Raw genomic sequence first — 22070 nt, forward strand, 5'->3', positions numbered from 1 at the left:
ACTAAATTGTGCTTTTAATATATTATCTCTGCATTTAATATAAAGAATTCAGATGCAAAACCTCTAAGTGCCATATGAAATTTCCTTGTAAAATTAGCATTTTTATCAAGCTCGTATGTTTATGTTCAGTAATAAATATATATATAAATATATATATATATAATATACAGCTCAAACAGTGAAAATGGATTAATTAAATGCATCTGCAGAAGAACTTTGTTGTTTCTCGTCTGAGGAGATCTGCAGTTTACACAGTGAGAAACTCAAACTCTTCTGTCTGGAGGACAAACAGGCTGTGTGTTTAGTGTGCAGAGATTCTCAGAAACACGTCAATCACACGTTCAGACCCATCAGTGAAGTGGTTCCAACATATAAGGTAAAGCAAAGGTCTCTTGTTTCATACGAGAAGAACAATAAGTAGTCTTAAACACTATGCTGTGAAAAAGCATTTACACCCATCCTGATTTCTGTGTGCATCTCATCCTAAAAAGTTTTAAATCTGCAAACGAAATACAACACAAAACAAAGGCAACCTGAGTAAATATAATTATGTTCTATTAGGAGCTCAATACAGTCCTTACAAGAGAAACTTCAATGCAGTTCTGACTCCTCAATGTTCTTCCAGAGTCCAGATTTCACAGCCGGATCCACAGATGGCTTCTGGAGCTTTGATTCATGTGTCACATTACTTGGGCAACCTACAGTTTAGAGTCTGGAAGAAGATGCAGGACATCGTCCAAAACAGTGAGTCTGGAGAAGATCTTTGCTCTTACACACACTGGAAATCAGCATTTTATCATTATATGAACATCAGAATAAAAGCAGTTGTTGATTGTGTCTCATCAGCTCCTGTGATTCTGGATCCAAACACTGCAAATCCATTTCTCATCCTGTCTGATGATCTGACCAGTGTGAGAGAAAACAGGAACAAACAGCCGCTTCCTGATAATCCAGAGAGATTTGACTGTGTTCTGGGTTCAGAGGGTTTTAACTCAGGAACACACTGCTGGGATGTGGAGGTTAAAGAAACTCTCTTGGAGTAAATATCGATATTTGATACCACAGGGAAAACTGCCATATATACTGACATAAAGATATTTTGTTATTATCTCACAATTTTTTGATAATTTGGTAATTATATATAATAATAAAAAAACAAAGATATGACATCCAAAATAAGTAAGGTAGTACAACTAGATCTTTTTTATTAAATCCAAAAGGATTTAACTATATTTTGCTACATATAAAGTTTAAAAGATCATTTGATTTAACCATCCAAAGGCCAATACAGCCATTTCATTTATGATTAAAATATCTTAAAATGTAATAAATGTATGTATTTTTTATTCTGGCATGATTTTATAACATAATATATCAACATCTATATCAACAATCGTTGCTTTGTTATGAGAAAAAAAATGTCTGGAAAAATGAATTTGAAACCATGAAACCAATATAAAGGGATCATTTTGGATTAAGTCAAGTGGTCAATATTATGTGACAGGATGTGATATAATTCAGACACCTTCCAAGTAACTAACTCTCTTTTAACTATTTGAAAAATTCATGTTTTCACTTGCTCATACGCATCAGGTTATTCGGTACAACCTCTATAAAACATGGAAAATGTTGTAGTATTAAAAACTTGTACTTAATATAAAATGTTTGATTGTCCTTTTTGCTTGCTAGCTAGATATCATCCTGTTAGCATTGTTTGAAAATATCATCATTTGGTATAACGAAAAATGTGTCATTTGATAAAATCGAAATTTTAGTTAAACCGAATTACTTTTTTGGTGTCAAATTTTGTCCATCTTGTAAAAAATGACAAAAAGCAGTGTTAATTGATTATCAAAACCACATAATTTCGTTGTTAACACTTAATAGAACTGTTGTTCAAAGAAGGTGGTGCAGGAAATTTTGAGAAGATAAAGTTCTTTGGGTGTGATAGTGTTGTACTGTGGAGCATTCACTGCTGATAAAGTGACATTTCATTTAGTATAGACCCTAAAAAACTGTTGAACTTTAGCCTCTCAAATTACCTGCAGAAACCTTCACTTTGTCATTCTAAGCATGCTCTTCCCTGTGTTATGCGAGTAGGGAATCTTGGTGAGATACGAAGCTCACTTTGTTCTCAGAGAACCGGGCTTACACAAGTATCCTAATGTAATCTTTCAAACAATCGCTAAGTATCTCATTATAGGAATAATATAGCCAACTCCCATAATGTATGCTTTCCGAAGCTGCCGAACAGACCCCACAAGAAAGAAAAATAACCTTTCAATTCTCCAAAGAGACAACATTGAGAACTGCATGAGGCATAGTAGGTGCAGTGACATCAAGACTGTAAAATCTGAAAAAAATGTATGAGCTTGCCGCCACACAAATATCCCCCACCAAAATCCCCTTGAACAATGCCCACGAGGTAGCCATACCCCTTGTAGAATGATCCCTTAAGCCCACCAGGGAATGAAGACCCATGGATGTATAGGCCATTTCAATCACCTCCACCATCCAATGGGAAAGGCTCTGTGAGGAGATTGGCTTACCCTTGCATTGAGTGGTCCATGAAACGAATAACTGAATGATATGTCCTGTTTACACAATAGCATAAAGCTCATACAGGACACAAACTACTCCTCCGAAAGCACATGAAATCACTGACTTTGGGAACGAAAGCCAGGTTAGACAGCAGTGTTACCATACTGTCATCCAAACTTAAATTCAGACATGCTTGATGAACTCACCCACTCATTTAGCTGAGACTAAAGCAAGGAGTAAGACCATTTTAAGAGAAGAGAGCTTAATATGAACACTGCAGAGGTTCAAACAGGGCCTGATTTAAAGCATTCAGAACCATGGACAAGTCCCATGATGGGATCAGTTGCTTCGACACTGGTCTCAAACGCTTCACTCCCTTCATAAAACGGAATATAAGAGGATGCCGTCCCACCGAAATTCCTTCGAAGCCTACATGGCAAGCCAAAATTGCATCCTGGTAAACTTTAATGAGGACTCAAGGGTGCACAGAACACTCTCAAAGCATCCTGATAAAGAGTCAGAGGGTTCCATAAATGGAGTTCTGGCACCATCTAGTGGACAGATAGAAAAACGGCCAGGATCTTTGTGACTCAGAGACCACTTTATCTCTTGGTTATTTTATTTTATTTTATTTTATTTTATTTTATTTTATTTTATTTTATTTTATTTTATTTTATTTTATTTTATTTTATTTTATTTTATTTTATTTTATTTTATTTTTTGTTTGTTTGTTTGTCTCCCTGCACCCTCTACATTGATCAACCAAGAATTTTTTATTTGCTTTGAACCCAAGGGCTGAAGCGCTTTGTGACATTACACTTGTGCCCATCAGACCAAATTCTTTTGCTGGCTGAGTTTTCTGCACTCAAACTTGTGGTATTCGCTGTCAGCAATCTGTGAACACTGTGTGTTGAGGGGAGCTGAACTGGCTTGAACACAACTTAAAACCAATTTTTTTTCACCCCCAAACTCCACATTGCCTACTTTTTTTTTTCTTTTTCTTTTTTTTTCTTTTTTTTTTGTGGTGGACGTGGTGAACTTGGGAGAGGACATCACAGAAAACCCTAGGTGCTGTCCATCTCTCCCATGCAGAGATTGTGTCCTATGTGTCCCTTTTCTTTTTGTTGGAAGGGTTAGTGGACCTAGAATTTGCAGCCGCCACAAATGACTGCATTCCCCGTGGCTTATCATTCGAAGCAGTGGTGTTGAGCGGCCTGCTCTGCGCTCTGGGGTTTTGCAGTCCTGGATGCATTCAAAAACCTCCTGTTCTCCGTCTGAGGAACAGGTCGTGGGGGAACAGGAAGACACTGTGCTCTTTTATGTGGCAGATAGATGTCAAACGCCTTGCCTTCTTTTTTCTGAAGGTTGCACCTCTGTCTCATTATCATAACAGATTTTAACTGCACTGTGTTCGGAAACATCAGCCTTGACAACACATTTGTTACATGAAGTAATGCAGCATAGGAGCTTCACAGAGAGGGGGGGCTCCATAGTCTATCATGCCTGAGGCGTTTCCCATAGTGAGATACCGAATGATTGTTAGAAAGAAAAACAGATTTAATTAATATTTGTAAAGCATATTTACACTGTCTGAATTGTTCGCTATCCCCATATAGTGCACTATGTGCAATTCACCATGTAGAAAATAGTATATGTGAGAACAAGCGACCGATTTTAACTTACAATGTAAGGGGCGGGACTTCTTCTGGATTCTAGAGAGCATTTGATTGGACAGAAAATCTGCTGAAGTGCAGAGTGATCAAAATCATTTATCCATATATGTGAGAGACTGTAAGTTTTGAATGCTTGTTTCTCCTAAATGCAAATTTTGTCATTGTTTTGGAGAACAAAAAAGTCAAACTGGATTGTAGTGAAAACGCTGAGATCTTGAGAGATCTGTTAGTGTTTAATGTTCTGTTGCTGCCAGTCATTTGAATTAATTCAGGAAATATATGTAAAATATTTCTGTTAAAGTTTTTTGCACTTTATTTAAATTAGGATATTTTACTTTAATTTTCCGTTTTGTTTGGCAGCCATTTTTTTTTTTTTTTTTTTTTTTTTTTTTTTTTTTACAATCAGTAGTGAGGAATGAGATAAATATCCCTGAATAAAAGTTTGGATTTGGATTTGTTCCTATAATAACTTAAGAGAGATAGGACTGAGAATTAAAGATTGATCATTTACTGAATGAGTTCAAGGGCAAACAGTTCAATCAACCGCATCACAGGAGGATCCACATGCACAAACAACAGCTTCTTCTTTGCTCCTTTTTAGGCTAAGTTTACCTGCATGTCATAAATATTCACATACAACTTTTAAATCTCACTCTAACAGTTCCTCACAAAGCATCACATCCCAAAGATTTGGAATGCAGCAGGAATATAGTAATAAAATGCAGTGTGTTTTGTTTTAAATTTTAATCAATTCAATATTGTAAACTGTAGTACTATTTAAAATTGTTCTTTGAAATGCCATGTCATAACAGATAAAACATTATTTACAGATAAAACATTATCATTTCAAATGAAGTAAATTGTAAATCAGTCAAGTCAACTGCAGTTAAAGTGCACTTAATTGGTCCAAGATCACAATCCTGATTTGGAGTAGATGATCACTGGATTGATCTGAGCCACACTTCCCTTACGGAACAAATATATATGGGAATATACTACAAAATATAATGTGATATATTACATAGTACATTTCGATATATATGAAAAACTAGTGCTAATATTTTTTCAATATACAGCAATAAATACATTGACCATGTATGCCTATGTATATAAAATATAAATATAAAATATTTATAAATGATGACAAAAATAGCATTACATTCATAAAGTTTTATCCTTTATTGTGTACATATATTGCACATATATTTATACACACATTCATGGAAAGAGTTAGGATCAGTGGTTACAACAGACTTCCCAGCATGCTTTGCTTCTGACTGTTAAAGGAGAGTAAATGTTAAAATGAAGTGTTACTTCATGTGTTTTGCTCAATATTGATATAGAGGGAGATCTGTTAGTGTTTAAAGTTGTGTTATTTTGGAATTGAAAAGGTTTTCTGGTATGTGTGAGTTTTCGGGGTTCACCATTGAGCTGAAGAGTAGAGCCTGTGGTTAGGTTGACGATTGGATGAACACCATTAGAATTATATAGTGTGCACAATTACTTTTTAAATAAAGTTATTATTTTGCACACACAGGTGTGCTTTTGTTAACTATCTTAAAAATGTGAAACATTTAAAATGTAGATTATTATTAAATATAAGAAATGTGTTACATAATATATTTTACGATATATATGTTTATACTGCATGAGTATATCTGCAGTTATACATGTAGTACCATATCTGATCACATATAAATCTATATAATATGAAGTACTGAATATGAAATGACATACATTCTGATATATTAGTAAATATATTATCACATATTTTTCAATATATGAAAAGCGACAATTCCTTATGTATTATTCAATATATTGTAATATATTTATGCAATATATTTTTCTGTATATTTTTAAATATAATGTTAAATCATGTAATATATTAATCATTCATATATATATAGGGAAATATATTTTCTTTCCATAAGGGTTCTCTCACCAACAATCAACCCTCATGTTGTTTGCATTGATCATGCTGTGCCATCATTTCCACACATGGCCCAGCTCTGACTGACAGGATACATGCCTTTGCCAACAAGAGGCTAGCAGTGCCAGCTTGAGGCCACAGTCGGGCCAAGATCACTTGCTATGTGGGGTAATTTGAGAGTATTTAAGGTTTTTAATTCATATTCATTACGATTATTATAGTTGTTATTTATCATATAATTATTTTAAAGAAGAACATTGAAATTTAATACCAAATGTCTGATCAAAATAAAAATCATGAACAGAATGTTTAATTTTCAGCACTGAGTAAAATGGCAGATATCAGGTGAATAAACAGGTTAAAGATTGAAATGGATGGAAATGGAGATTAACAGAATTAGTCCTTTCTTTTAGATGAGGGAAAATCGTGGATGGCTGAAGCACACACCTCCATGATTGGTAAGACATACATACAGGAACGACAGGGAAACATAATGGGGAACAGACGCTGGAGAATAGCGCTGGAGACAGGTTAGTCTTAGTCTAAACAAGACTGGACAATGAGAGAAGACGAGGTGTGTGCTTTAATGGTGCTGCTGATGAGGATGATTGAGAAGTGCAGGTGAGAGCCAATGAGGATGATGGGAAATGTAATACCTTAATTTATTTTCGACTGAAGAAAGAAAGACATAAACATCTTGGATGACATGGGGGTGAATAAATTATCAGGAAATTTTATTTCTAAAATGAACTAATCCTTTAAGTGTGTTAAGAAATAATGTCATTAAAGTGTACTCTTCTTAACTATAATTAAGTGGCCTTTAATTTTAAATATATTATACTATTTGCAAGTGCACTTTTTAAAAAGTATATCTCTCAGATTTGAAGTACACAAATGTACACTTTCAATAGAATTAAGCACACTTCTCTTTCACAAGGGAACAGTCAGTACTCTAGTTAAAATTGCTTATTTCTCTTGGAAACATTAGGGATAATGTAAGTACACAAGTCAACAAAATATGTAACACTGTTCTAGTGATTTTTGGATATTTTAATAAAAAGATCTTTGTGCCTTTAAAAAAGTATGCCAATATTAATGAATTATTTCTGTTTTGAAGGGGTTTTTTTGTGTGTGAATTGAGCAAATTTTCTGTTTTAATTATCAGCATTTATGATAGTAATCGGTCATTCTAGAATTGTATCGTTGCCATTGAAAGACCCTTATCTGTCAATCTCTAGTTGTAAAGTGAACCTTAAATATGGAAAGTCATACAGATGAAGACATTTTTCATGAACAAATTGTTTGTTTATTCTGCTCAGTATTTCTGTTGTACAGCAAAAAGCTTAATGATTTACATCTGTAGTAGGTCTACTATTTTTTTTTATTTATTTGTTTTTTTGTTTGTTTGTTTGTTTGTCAACAAGCAAAATTCCATTTGCATCATTTTGCACAGGAAAACATGAGACTTACAGGTAAATACATACAATTGTGCATATGCATATACACATACATAACCATACAAAATAAAATAATTACAAGATCATTCAAAAAAATTAAAAAAGAAGAAAAATAAAAAATAAAAAAATGTTTACACTCTTATTGACCAAAAGCTAAAGCTTATTATGCCTACCCTTAACTCCACACAAGCAGCACTAATTGACATCAATTTAATATGACAATATAGGATATTTTCAATGTGTATTTAGAAGAACATGCATTATTATTATTATTATTATTATCATTATACTACTAACATTATCATCACTATTCAGTATATCTTTTCATTACCAATCCTTTATAAAGTATTTTAAACTGTGTTAATGAAATGCCTTTTTTAACTCATCAGGGAAGCTATTCCAAAGCTGAACACCTTTATTTGATGGGCAGTTTCTTCTACAATATGGTATATTAAACATACATGTGCCTCTACTATACATTGCACATTTCCAAACCAAAGCTCTAATGCTGATTTTGCCTTTAAACATCAACATAAACTCGAGCTCGGTGCCTGAAGCTCTCCAGGAAGGCTCTGCGCATGTAGCGATCAGGAATTCCAGGATGAACGATGATCTGAGACACGGTGGGTGCTTTTACCAGGCCCCAGTTTCACATGGATCCGCAGGTCATAGTAGGACTGATTGTTGCGCTTGATAATGCCCTTCATGTCGATACGGAGATTATAAGTGTAGATCAGATTTGATTGGGCCTTGTCCACCAGGTACGCATTGTACCAGCGCCTGATTAAGATTTGTGCCTCCCTTTTCCATTGACTGCCATCGGTGATGTTATTAGGAGCTGGCTCCACAGTAAAGTTGGTTATTGTTTTGTTAGCTCTGTCCACCTGTGTGCATATCAGTTTTCTGTTTTTTAGGTCTCCTCTGTTGCAATTTTGAGAGGTGCCATAAGTGCACTCTCCAGATACAACAGGCCCACAGTAATCATAATCTGACCATGAGGTCCAGCACCAGTTGTAACTTTCACCGTGTAAGCCACAGGAGTGACCTGAGCGACACGGCTTGTCTTTATAGGTTACATCCACATCTGGAGAGCAGTAGTCCCAGCCATCGTCAGTGTGGCACCAGTAGTAATCATCACTCTCATGATATCGGCATTCGTCTACGCAAAAATGATCGTCCTTAGACCGATGGAGAAAAATCTTTGGTTCCACGGGCCCACAGTGTCCCCAGCCTCCCTCCTCCAGATAGCACCAGTTGTAGTTTTCATCCCGCTTCCCACATGGACTGTCTTCTCTACACAGGTTGACCTTGTAATCTGTGTATAGAAATGGTGAGCAGTAATCTTTTCCCTGTGCAGTATCGCACCAAAAGTGGTCGTGATCTACTTGGTAACAGTTGTCATGACACATCGCTCCTGTCTTAGATCCATAATAGATATTCTTATCCGTCACCAGCCCACAATATCCCCAAGAAAATAAACCAGTTTTGCAATAATAGTAGCGTCCTCCACCTTTCCCACACTGACCGCATCCTCTACCCCAGTAGTCTGTGTTTGTTTTAGGTGAACAGTACATTGACCAGGTATTTCCATCTTTATCAGTAGACTTACACTTGTACTCATGACCCACAAGCTTGCAGTCTTCTTCACACTTTGTTCCAAGATAAGTAAAGTGAAACAACCAATCTCTTGGCCACACTGAACAGAAGAAACAGAGCAAAATGAGAGAGGTGTATAGATGTGCCATTCTTTCTGTAAAGAGGAAAAAAAGAACGAGTAAGTGGCAACATGGTGTACACTGTAAAAAATAAATAATAATACACTAATAATATCTACTTTGTCTACTATCTAAATTGTAGCAACAGATTACAAGCAATTTTATTAATTCAATTAAACAACATTTCTAATTGAGTTAGAATTACCTCCTTACAAATTAACCATTCAAATGAGTAACTGCAAACAGTACACACACAAAAAAAGAGTTACATTTAAACAAAAATAATAGTTATATGTTAGACAAAAAAAAAACAAAAACAAAAAAAAATATGCTAAAAAAAATACTATACTTAATGGAATTGTTTTTTATTTAACACAAAAATAAGTTGGTATTATTTTTAATTAAAATAAGGATTAATTAAAATAATTTAATTAAATCTGATTTCAAGTCTGAATAACAAGCTGCTTAACCCTTTAAGGCATTTTTTTTTCTCTCGCTCTGAACGACATACACAAAAGTAAAGATTCATAACTCCAAAACTATATCAAGGACAGACAAAAGGTAGGTATAATTTGATAGAATTTTTAAAAAAAGATTTTGACAATATAAACACATTACATTTAGACATTTTCATGCTGAGAAACTGCTGATAAAAGACAATATATATATATATATATATATATATATATATATATATATATATATATATATATATATATATATATATATATATATTATATTATATTATATTATATTATATTATATTATATTATATTATATTATACAATATATAGTATATTATATTTATTTTTTTATTTGACACGCAATAACTCAGGAAGGAAATAAGATCAGAGAAAAATCACCTTTTTGGTGAAGTTCTCCTACATGTAAGCTGCATCTGCATCAGATTTTGTGGGGATGGCGAAAGTAATCAATGGTTACAGCATTTAGAACCACGGTTGTTAAAATTGTTCCAATATCTCATGATCAGTGCGATGGATTATGTTTATTTTAATAGTGAGAATCTGCTGTAAATAATGTTTTTCTATGATCCATGCATGTTTCATAAGTTCTGAGTGAAAAATGCCATGTGAAATCTATATATTTGTTTTTAATTGATAACTTTTTTTTTTTCTATTTATCAACAAATAACTCATCACTACTTAGGAGTTAATCAAACTGGCTACATGCATTGTAAAAATCAGGCTCAAGCTTTTAAATGACATCTATTTTATGTTTATTAAGTCAGTAGTTTTGAAAAATATGATTATTCTTTTTTTTTTCGCAGGTAGCTGGAGCCCATGGGTGGTAAACTCTGGATTAGAGGTACTTCTCAGCACTTTTAGGAGTTTACCAAAATGGTTAGATGCAATAAAATGCTGAGTTTCTAAGCTTAAAAATGAAACAAGTCAAGTCACCTTTTTTTATATAGCGCTTTTTACAATGCAGATTGTGTCAAAGCAGCTTTACATTGATAACTGGTATATAATTTTGGCTGCACAGCAGCTCTTAAAGAAAATGGTGTCATTATTCATCTTAAGTAAATTAAACAAAAATAAAAAATAAAATTAACACTGAAGTTATGTTCAAGATAATAAGAACGAACCCTGCATATTATCCTATCCACCCTAAATAGTATTGAATATTACTAATGTCACATACTATTTAGGATGGAAAGCATGCACATTGAGACACAGGCTAAGTGAATAATTGAGTGATGGTTGAAACATTATTGAAGACATCTGATTTTAACAAGAAGAATCATTAAAGGAGAAAGTCACAATTTAAGTTGCCATTATGGAGATCGGTGTTTGCTTTAGTTGTGTGATCAGGTGTTGTTGGTTATGTTTTAATACAATCATCATTTGACCTGAATCACTGAACTCATTTAAAGCCTAATCTCTAAGATTTACCTTTCAACAGTATAAAACTGTCTTTTACCATTTAGTCAGTGAGATTTTTAAAAGTTGCTCTGATTAAAAAAAAAAAAAAAAAAAAAAAAATATATATATATATATATATATATATATTTGACACAGACATCAGTGTATGAATCTCAACAATGACAAACAGGATATTCAGAGAAAAAGATCATCTCTGAACATCACAAAACAAGCTACTAAAAAGTCACATAAACAGCAAAAATTAAAGAGAATAGGAAGAATAAAATAAATTAGTAACACAATTGAGCTCATAATTATTCCTGCTCATAAGCGCCAATCCCGTGGAAAAATACGAGATATTCTCCATTGATTTTAACCAATAGAAAATCAATTGGAGCTTTCAGACACGATCTTCACCCTTTTTTATAGTTTATTTAAGGCCGTTTATATGGCAATATTTTAATGGCAAACGTCGAGAGCGCATCCAAGTGATGTGCGAGCACAAATGGCTCTGCTCTCGATCAGATACATCAGCACGCTCAAACTCTCCTTGCATGAGATATCAGCGAGAGCATGACTCGCGACAACACTCGTGAAAAGAATGTGCTTTTTGGGTCGAAATTGTCATATTGCTGCACGGATATAATGCAAATAAAACATCAAGTTGACGTTGATTTGAGTTAAATAAGAAGCGAACTAGTGCTGAAACGTGTTGTTTTTGAAATCATGCATCGTGGCTCGTGCAAGTTAGTCTTCTGACATACGCGTCAATCTATTGCTTGACTCTTCTTTCCAGGGAAATCACTAACAAAATGCACACATACATTTTCCTGCTCTTGATATACAAACATTAATTAACTTCCTTGAACTTTATGAGGAAAAAAAACGATATGAGGGCAGATTCGAACCACTGATAATTAGAGCACGGCTGGACCTCTAACTGTATTAACGAAAATTCTACCACTACACTGTTAGGGAACGCAAAAACAGAATGCGGATTTATCTGTAATATAATATATGGGGGTTGATGTGGGGCACTGGACACCCACCGGCAGAAACATAAATCGGCGCATATGTTCCTGCTGCAATGCATGATGGGAGCATGGATGTTTTTATTGGTAGCACCCAGAATGCACTGCAATATTTAATTTGCACTGCAACATAAAAGCTTTTTAATTGCCACCATTGTTGAGATTCCTAGGCTGATTCTTCATGTCTGTGTCTAAATGAAAGTTTTCTCATTAGAACAACTTTTTAAAAGCTGCCTGATTGTATTTATTTACACATCAGAGTTCACTCTTCCACCAGAACCTGACTTGCATACGTCTGTTTGTTAGTTATTATCAGGGGTGTGGACTTGAGTCACAAATTTGATGACTTCAAAACTGCAATCAATAACTTGTTTCTTCTTTTGATTTATTTTGTTACTGTTGTGCCAGGTCAGAAACCAACAAAAATGTCACCAAAATGAATTCATATGCCCACAAAATTCAAGATATGATTGCAAAAACGTACTTGTTTAAGATCTTGATATTAAAGTCCCTGTAAAGTCATTTTAAAGTATGTGTTCTGAGTTTGTCACACCACAGAAAAATGTATTAACCACCCAGCCAAATGTGAATGATTAAAAAAATTGCCAAGTAAATGAAATAAGTTATCAAAATCTCAAAAAACTGAGCAGTATTTTCTGCTCTCAAACGCTGGGGGCGTGTATGCTGTCGGCGCTGAAACCACACCCACTCGCCAGAGCGGCAGCCTCAACTGACTTGAGTCTAATGAGTCAAACATACTGATGCATATAAACAAAAGAATCAAGTTAGAGGGTTACAAATTTTAGTAGAGTTATTGTGGACTACCTACTAATCATACCATAAGCACACACGGCAACTTACACTTATTGGTGGGCACAAACTGCCAACTGCTGTCAAGTCGAGAGATGATGGCGCCACAAGACGGGAAGATGAGGACGGGAGAGACTCTGTCCGGTGTTCAGAAATATTTGGTGTCTGAGCAGAATTGTTTCTAATAACATTATAAATGTTACAAATGTATTGCTGAAACACATTACAAAGACTGTGAATTGTGTAGTGCTGAATTGGATTCATTTTGTCTCTAAAGTGATCGTTCTACACCGGATAGTTTTACAAACTTTCATCAGAAAACTGGCATTCACTGATAATCCGCTGTTTTTGGTGAATGGGCTGAAAAGACTATCTCCCGCCTCGTCCTTAATCCTCCTGTCCCACCGACAACCGATGATATGGGGCCGGTGTTCTGAAATATTTGGTGTCTGATATTTTTTCGGTGACACTGGGTGGAGCTTATATGAATATTCATAAGTTTCCTGTTTTGTGTTAAAGCGCCACTGAAAATTATTATTATTGCAGTATATTCACAATGAAATGTATTAGTCCTATTCTACAAGCTTTCCATAACAATTAAAATTTTAATTATATTAATTTAGCAGCTAAAATAATAGACCATGTAGCAGAAAAAAAGATAAAGAATGTATGCATGTCAAAAACAACTCTCAATCTGTTTTAAAAAATAATGTCTAGAAACAATTCTCAGAATTGACTTTACAGGGACTTTAATATTATAACATATGATATAATTAAGCAATATCACAAGAAACAGGGCTGTTTTCATGAGCACAATTGCAAATGTGATATTGATTTTTTTTTTTTTTTTTTTTACAAATGTTCAATGAGAAAATTTATATTTTTAAAACATTAATCTTAACATTATTTGTGCATTTGTAATTGTACTAATTTAGATGCAACTTTTGTTCCACCTCTGCAGTTTAAAGATGAATTTTGTTGTTAATGATTTAAATTGATTGGTAACAGCTCTATATAGTGTCTTATTATTCTAATTGTCATGGATCACGGAACCGACAACTTGTAATATTTTGAAACAATGTGTACTGTTTAACCTGTAGGTGACGATTATGAAATTCTTTCAAAAACCAACCGAAACAAGTCCTCATTTATTAATTTCATCAAACTTTTTTTTTTTATTTTATTTTTTTTTTTTGCATCATGAATTCATTTAAATCAATAAATATTTTTAATAGACTCATTTATAACATTTAGACATTTATAAATTTACTCATTTATAACATTAAAAATAATATTTTGTCAGAACCTAGGCCTATTATTTAGTTTGTTAGTCATGGGAGAACCATGATCTCTATATCTATCTCTAAAAAATAAATAAATAAATAAAATAAAAAATACAGATTATCTAGAGTCATAAATTAAGCCTAAAAGAAAATATAATGTATCTCGCATAAAATGTATAAACTAGGATGTAAAATGTACAATCTTAAGATGAAGTCTTAAGCACAGTGCCTGACATTGCCCCCAACCCCTCTAATCTCTGTTCTGCTTATGTTCCAGTAGACTTAACATTGCTAAAATGTCCCTAAATTGCTAAAATAAATGTAAAATATAAAAAAATCAAACCTGTGGAAATCAATGTTCCAAACAGCAAACTGAGTTTTTCTGCTGGATACCATATAAAAGATGTGTCTTGTTTTATTCAATTATTTTGCTGTATTATTTTGCCACTACATTGAGTGCTTAAATAAGTGTACTTGTGTTACGCATGATGCATATCAGCCAATCAGAAAGAATATGTACGTTATAGAGATATCAGACCTCTGAACTCTCTTTCCAAAACATCACATGACTTTCAGGGTAAAGATCACAGTCTGACACACACAGGTCTTGGCATTGGGACCTTGATTAGATCTTGATTAGCTGGTCAGGTGTGTTTGTTTAGGGTTGGTCAGATAAACTCTGATGGACAGTGGGCCTCCTGTAATAAACAAACAAACAAACAAATAAAAATGAACATGTGAAAGTGTTTCTCTCACAAAATTATTACTGCCCCTTTTCTAGATAAGATAAATATCTGGACCATTTCTTATCAAATAAATTTAGTTTGTCCATCTGTCTATAAGACAATCATATTTTTTACAATCAGTAGTGAGGAATGAGATAAATATCCCTGAATAAAAGTTTGGATTTGGATTTGTTCCTATAATAACTTAAGAGAGATAGGACTGAGAATTAAAGATTGATCATTTACTGAATGAGTTCAATGGCAAACAGTTCAATCAACCGCATCACAGGAGGATCCACGTGCACAAACAACAGCTTCTTCTTTGCTGCTTAAAAAACAAACAAACAAACAAATAAAAATGAACATGTGAAAGTGTTTCTCTCACAAAATTATTACTGCCCCTTTTCTAGATAAGATAAATTTCTGGACCATTTCTTATCAAATAAATTTAGTTTGTCCATCTGTCTATAAGACATATTTTCGAATGCAGCCACTCTACCTAGTTCTGCTATCCATTCCTGAAAGGAAAGGCCTCCTCTGACTTCCAGCTCCTAAGAATTATTTGTCTGCCAATTATTAAACTGGTTTGTACCCTGTATCTTATGTGTTTGTCTCTTGTCACTGTCTGTCCACCCACCTAATATAAACAATTGAGGACATAGTCGTACCTGAGTATAAACAGTGCAAATGTGTTCATGAACCCTTTTCCAGAAATCCTGAAATTTTGTACAAAACCAGAGGGCATGAGTTAAGTCTCCATCCTCAGTCTTACATCTCCAGCAATATAGAATATCTTTTAACCCAAGCCTGAACAGTCTGGAAGGGGTCCAGTAAAAACTTAACTCTTAAACTGTATAAGGTGTATTATTGCATCCCTAGCCCTCATGTGGTGTTCAAAACCCTATAACACTCATGGTGTTCCCGGTCAAAAATGACCGGCCCATTAAAAAAAAGCTTATAAATCACTCATTATACCATATTTTCACCCAATCTTGGATTCAATCTTTTTGTCAACTTGTTCTCTTTCAATTAGGACTGGTTTTATATTTCTGTTTGCATCTGATTAATCATGGGCCTCATTTATCTGAGAGTAGGCATCTCATTTTTTGAGTAAAAAACAAATAATTTATGAGTAAATTTGGAAATATGAAAAAAAATAAAAATATGAAAAAAATGGCTACTGTTGATCACACTAGTCTACTCTAATGTTTCACCAGGAATTTTGTTTTGAAACTTTTGTTTTGTAAAAAATATGGCACATAGTCACACTTGTGGTGTTCCCGGTCAAAAATGACCGGCCTATAAAAATAGCTTATAAATCACTCATTATACCATATTTTCACCCAATCTTGGATTCAATCTTTTTGTCAACTTGTTCTCTTTCAATTAGGACTGGTTTTATATTTCTGTTTGCATCTGATTAATCGTGGGCCTCATTTATCTGAGAGTAGGCATGGTCAAAAATGGTCACAATGGCCGACCATTGAAAGTGAATGGGAGAGACTGAAAATAACAGAACAATTTAGTTTTCAGGAGCATGTTCATTATTTTCATGTACACATATGAGCATATGTGCTTGCAAACATCGAGCCCTTGGACCTGTGCATGTATCGATACATTTATACACATGCTACCCAGACACACACACATTAAAACACACAAACTTTTTTGAGTATTACACACATTCTTTTCCACAGAGAGAAATTTGATCCTACCCTAACCTGCATCTAATATACATTTATCCATCTGACATTACCACACACACACACACACACACACACACACACACACACACACACACACACACACAAACACACACACACACACACACACACACACAAACACACACACACACACACAAACACAAACTGGCCGTGACTGCAGTGACCCGGCTTCAAAAGAATCTTTCTTTCATGTTCTTGTTAAAACACGTTAAAACACACAAACTTTTTTGAGTATTACACACATTCTTTTCCACAGAGAGAAATTTGATCCTACCCTAACCTGCATCTAATATACATTTATCCATCTGACATTACCACACACACACACACACACACACACACACACACAAACACAAACTGGCCGTGACTGCAGTGACCCGGCTTCAAATGAATGACAAGCAAGGTGCTGTGAGGCATTTATATATGCCTGTGCTATCGCATGATGTATATTTGTAAATATTGTCTAGTTCTGTGTGAGAACCTCACAGTTCCAAAACAAAATGTCATAATATTTTGGAAGCTGTGTTTTAACAAGAACATGAAAGAAAGATTCTTTTGAAGCCGGGTCACTGCAGTCACGGCCAGTTTGTGTTTGTGTGTGTGTGTGTGTGTGTGTGGTAATGTCAGATGGATAAATGTATATTAGATGCAGGTTAGGGTAGGATCAAATTTCTCTCTGTGGAAAAGAATGTGTGTAATACTCAAAAAAGTTTGTGTGTTTTGACGTGTGTGTGTCTGGGTAGCGTGTGTATAAATGTATTGATACATGCACAGGTCCAAGGGCTCGATGTTTGCAAGCACATATGCTCATATGTGTACATGAAAATAATGAACATGCTCCTGAAAACTAAATTGTTCTGTTATTTTCAGTCTCTCCCATTCACTTTCAATGGTCGGCCATTGTGACCATTTTTAACCATGCCTACTCTCAGATAAATGAGGCCCACGATTAATCAGATGCAAACAGAAATATAAAACCAGTCCTAATTGAAAGAGAACAAGTTGACAAAAAGATTGAATCCAAGATTGGGTGAAAATATGGTATAATGAGTGATTTATAAGCTATTTTTTATAGGCCGGTCATTTTTGACCGGGAACACCACAAGTGTGACTATGTGCCATATTTTTTACAAAACAAAAATTTCAAAACAAAATTCCTGGTGAAACATTAGAGTAGACTAGTGTGATCAACAGTAGCCATTTTTTTTTCATAATTTTTTTTCATATTTCCAAATTTACTCACAAATTATTTGTTTTTTACTCAAAAAATGAGATGCCTACTCTCAGATAAATGAGGCCCATGATTAATCAGATGCAAACAGAAATATAAAACCAGTCCTAATTGAAAGAGAACAAGTTGACAAAAAGATTGAATCCAAGATTGGGTGAAAATATGGTATAATGAGTGATTTATAAGCTATTTTTTATAGGCCGGTCATTTTTGACTGGGAACACCACAAGTGTGACAAGGTAACAAAACCCCCACAAAAAAGTAAGAAAATTTCCAAAAAAATATTGAGATTTAGTTATACCCTTTGGGAACAGAGTCACTAAGTTTCAGTCCAAAGCGATAACATTAACTAGTATTTTCGGGAAAAAGAAAATCTTCTCCGGGTCAAATTGACCCGAACACCACATGAGGGCTAGATGCCGTTTTGACATATTTTAAAACTCTATGCCACTCCTCGTCATCAAATGTTATATTCAAATCTCTTTCCCATATTTTCTTAAGAGCTAATAACTCTCCATCACCGTGATTCTGAATCAACCAGGAGTAGGATGTTGCTTCATGACCCTTCACATATGTCAAAATTACCATACAACGAATGTCTGCTGTCTTAAGAGGCTGTGTACTAGAACCAAAAGTAGTACAAAGTAAATGTCATAACTGTAAACACCGAAAAAAAACTGAGATCTAAATATGACATACTGCTGAAATAAATGTTCAAATGACTTCAGACTACCATTCTCATAAAGGTCACTTAATATAATAACACCTTTCTTAATCCATTCCCTCCATAGAAAGGGGGCTTTATTAATACACAGTTTAGGGTTCAACCAAATACTTGAACAAGCATTCGGTTAAGGGTCATTGCTACGCAAACGGGAAATCTTTAACCAAATTGTATGCAAATGTGAAATAATCAGATGTTTTTCACCTCACTATCCAGTTCAATGGAGAGACTCTGCAATAATGAGATCGAAGGCAAGACAAATTGTTCAATCGTATACCAAGGGGGAGCTCGCTCAGGCAGAAGTGACCAATGAGCCAGGTGTCTGAGAGTGAAAGCTAATAATAAAATAAAACATTAGGCAGGCCTAAACCACCTTTCTCAACAGGTCTCTGTAATTTATTAGAATGCATCCAAGTAGTAAAGCGGTATTTGTATTGGGAGAGACTGTAATAAATAATTCAATTTTGGCGTACAACTCATTTTAATTACATTGACTTTTCCAGCCATTGACATATGGAGTGGAGCCCATCTATCTATATCACAGGAAATCTTCTTCATAAAGGGGTCGAAAATAGCTCTCACTAAGTCATTTAAATTTGGGGAAATAGAATTCCTAAATATCTAATACCTGACTTAGGCCATTGGAACATGCCAGGATGAAAAGCTGAGGCAGGGCAAAATGCAGCCAGTGCAAGGGCTTCTGATTTAGACTAATTCTCCCTATAACGTGAAAATTTAGAAACAATGTCAATTATTCTAAGGAGACAAGGTATAGACCTACCAGGATCAGAGACAAATAATAAAATGTCATCTGCATAAAGCATAAGTTTGTGTGTTAGTCCCCCTGCTACAATGCCAGGAAAATCCTTGTTTTTTCTAATTGCGGCAGCTAAAGGTTCCAAAGCAAGACAAAACAGCAATGGGGAGAGTGGAAAGCCTTGCCATGTTCCTCTACCTAGTGCAAAATACTCAGAAATTAATCCATTGGTTAGTACCGCTGCTACCAGTTGTTTGTACAATAATTTAATCCATCTTATAAACGTGTTTCCAAACCCATAGACTTCTAAAAGGTACCTCCACTCCATCATGTCAAAAGCCTTCTCTGCATCTAATTAGATGGCTGCAATTGGGGTCTGTTACTCCCTTACTGACCACATGATGTTTAATTCTTCGAGTTAATTCTCGAAGACCACTAGGTGTCACCTGACGTTTTATCTTTGTTTCAGCCCTTTTAATGCTATTTTCCAACTCCAAAAGTTCTTGTGCTTTACGTTTCTTGGAATGCGCCGCAAATTGAATGATACGTCCCCTAATAACTGCCTCAAAAGCATCCCAAGCCACTCCCACCAAAGATACTGATGACCAGTTTGTTTCTATGTACCCATTAATTTGTTGGTTTTGTAAGAGAGATGTATTAAGACGCCATCTATATGATTTTTTCCTCTCTATATAAGGCTTCAACTCTAAACATACCCAAACATGGTCCGAAATTAAGATATTTCCAATGTTGTATGTGATGACAGAAGGGATAAGTGATTTTGATAAAAGGAAAAAGTCAATTTTAGAGAAAATTTTATGTGCATTCGAAAAAAAGGTGCAGTCCCTTCCATGTGGATCCAGAAGTCTCCAAATATCTATGAGGCCTAGAGATTGACATATCCTAAGTAATGACAACTTTGCTTTAGGTGTGTTATACACTTTTGGGCTGTTATGGTCTAAGAGTGGATCCATTAACAAATTAAAATCTCCACCCAACACAGTCTCATAATTCACAGCAGCTTGCAACTTCACTTCTAAATCTATATAAAAAAAAGTTTGTTTGTCAATATTAAGTGCATAGATATTGGTCAATAATAAATTCTGCCCCTGTATTTCAGCCCAAACCATAATAACTCTTCCGGACTTATCTTTCATTTGTTTAATACATCTAAATGTAAATGCTTTTTTATTAATATTATAACTCCGTTACTATTACTTGACCCTTCACTGCAAAACATGTAACCGCCAAATGTCCTGCCAAGTTTTTCAGCTTCCTGCATTGCAAGATGTGTCTCTTGGAGAAATATCCAATTAATTACGCTTAAGAAAAGCCACCACCTTCTTCCTTTTAATAGGGTGCCCCAACCCATTCACATTCCATGTGGAAAAAGATAATTTACCTAAATCAAGGAGTGGCATTCTTGAGATGTAAAGACATATGTAGCCAAGTTCACATTCTCTAAACCATATTCAAGCAAGCGAGGGGAGGGGTTTGTGTGCTTGCGGGTGCCTCAAAAGAGGGCTTACAATGAGTTACAAGATACATAACAGCTACGACTGTACCTTCACTTTAGGGGTCAAACAACTAAAAATCAACCTGGTGTGATTTTGGAGTCAGACCTTAGTTTCAGTTGTCATGTAAAAGGAGTAACTAAATCAGCATATTATCATATCAAAAAAATTGTAATAATTAGATGTTTTGTCTCCAATCAAGACTTAGAGAAACTTGTTCATGCTTTCATCACCAGCAGGGTGGATTATTGTAATGGGCTCCTCACTGGCCTTCCCAAAGGATTCTGAGCAGAACCAGAAAACATGAACACATCACACCTGTCTTCAGGTCCTTGCACTGGCTTCCAGTTGCATTTAGAATTGATTTTAAAGTACTGTTACTTGTTTATAAATCACTTAATGGCCTAGGACCTCAATACATTGCAGATATGCTCATAGAATATAAACCTAACAGATCACTCAGATCATCAGGATCAAGTCATTTAGAAATACCAAGGGTTCACTCAAAGCAAGGAGAGTCTGCTTTTAGCTGTTACGGCAGCCGCAGCTTGAACCAGCTTCCAGAAGAGATCAGATGTGCTCCAACAGTAGCCACATTCAAATCCAGACTCAAAACACATCTTTTTATCTATGCATTTACTGAATGAGCACTGTGCTGCGTCCAAACTGTTTGCATTTTATTTTATATGAACTCTTTTATTTTTCTTGTTTTATTATATATATATATATATATATATATATATATATATATATATATATATATATATATATATATATAACACTGTTTAATGCATTTTGTTATCAATCTTTTATGCACAATCTTTTTATTTCTGACTGTTTTAATGCATTTTAAATCTTCAAATTTCTCTGTTAAGAGACAAAAATTAATGTTGAGTGGGATGGTTGAAACTCTGTGGTGACTAATGTGGGATATTAGTAATCCATTGTAAACTACAGAGAGTAGTGGGTTTGAGTGAACACGAAGTCAGGGACCAAGCCATTGTGTATGAAATGTGCTTTTTAAATAAACTTGCCTTTCCTAAGGTAATTCAGCTCATAATTTATTCATGTC

The 22070-nt window shown here is 34.6% G+C and overlaps 2 protein-coding genes across 6 annotated transcripts in view; one reads left to right on the forward strand and one right to left on the reverse strand.

The window, feature by feature from the left end:
* Positions 1–579: 579 nt before the first annotated feature.
* LOC125274166 (zinc-binding protein A33-like) lies at positions 580–1170 on the forward strand. Its single transcript, XM_048200329.1, has 2 exons — positions 580–744; positions 847–1170. Exons 1-2 carry the CDS (start codon positions 654–656, stop codon positions 1041–1043), a joined length of 288 nt encoding a protein of 95 aa, XP_048056286.1. The 5' UTR covers positions 580–653; the 3' UTR covers positions 1044–1170.
* A 6116-nt stretch (positions 1171–7286) lies between these two features.
* Positions 7287–22070, reverse strand: part of LOC125274083 — a 51202-nt gene continuing 36418 nt past the window's right edge. Inside the window, exons 4-6 of one of the 5 annotated variants that reach the window (XM_048200184.1) lie at positions 15295–15373; positions 14862–15021; positions 7287–9351 (exon numbers count right to left, since the gene is read on the reverse strand). In XM_048200184.1, the coding sequence (XP_048056141.1) occupies positions 14982–15021; positions 15295–15373 (119 nt within the window). In that variant the 3' untranslated portion in view covers positions 7287–9351; positions 14862–14981. Of the gene's footprint in view, positions 9352–13091; positions 13222–14666; positions 14821–14861; positions 15022–15294; positions 15374–22070 lie in introns of those variants that run through there. The other 4 variants (XM_048200164.1, XM_048200175.1, XM_048200147.1 and 1 more) reach the window with 4 other exon arrangements.

The sequence above is a fragment of the Megalobrama amblycephala genome, linkage group LG1 (assembly GCF_018812025.1).
Source record: "Megalobrama amblycephala isolate DHTTF-2021 linkage group LG1, ASM1881202v1, whole genome shotgun sequence".
In the NCBI taxonomy this organism is placed as follows: Eukaryota; Metazoa; Chordata; class Actinopteri; order Cypriniformes; family Xenocyprididae; genus Megalobrama; species Megalobrama amblycephala.

Excerpts from the sequence above, each read along its gene's own strand:
- LOC125274166 (XM_048200329.1), top strand. The coding sequence starts at position 654 with ATGGCTTCTGGAGCTTTGATTCATGTGTCACATTACTTGGGCAACCTA. Across the intron at positions 745-846 it reads GCAGGACATCGTCCAAAACA|CTCCTGTGATTCTGGATCCA; the intron begins GTGAGTCTGGAG and ends GTGTCTCATCAG.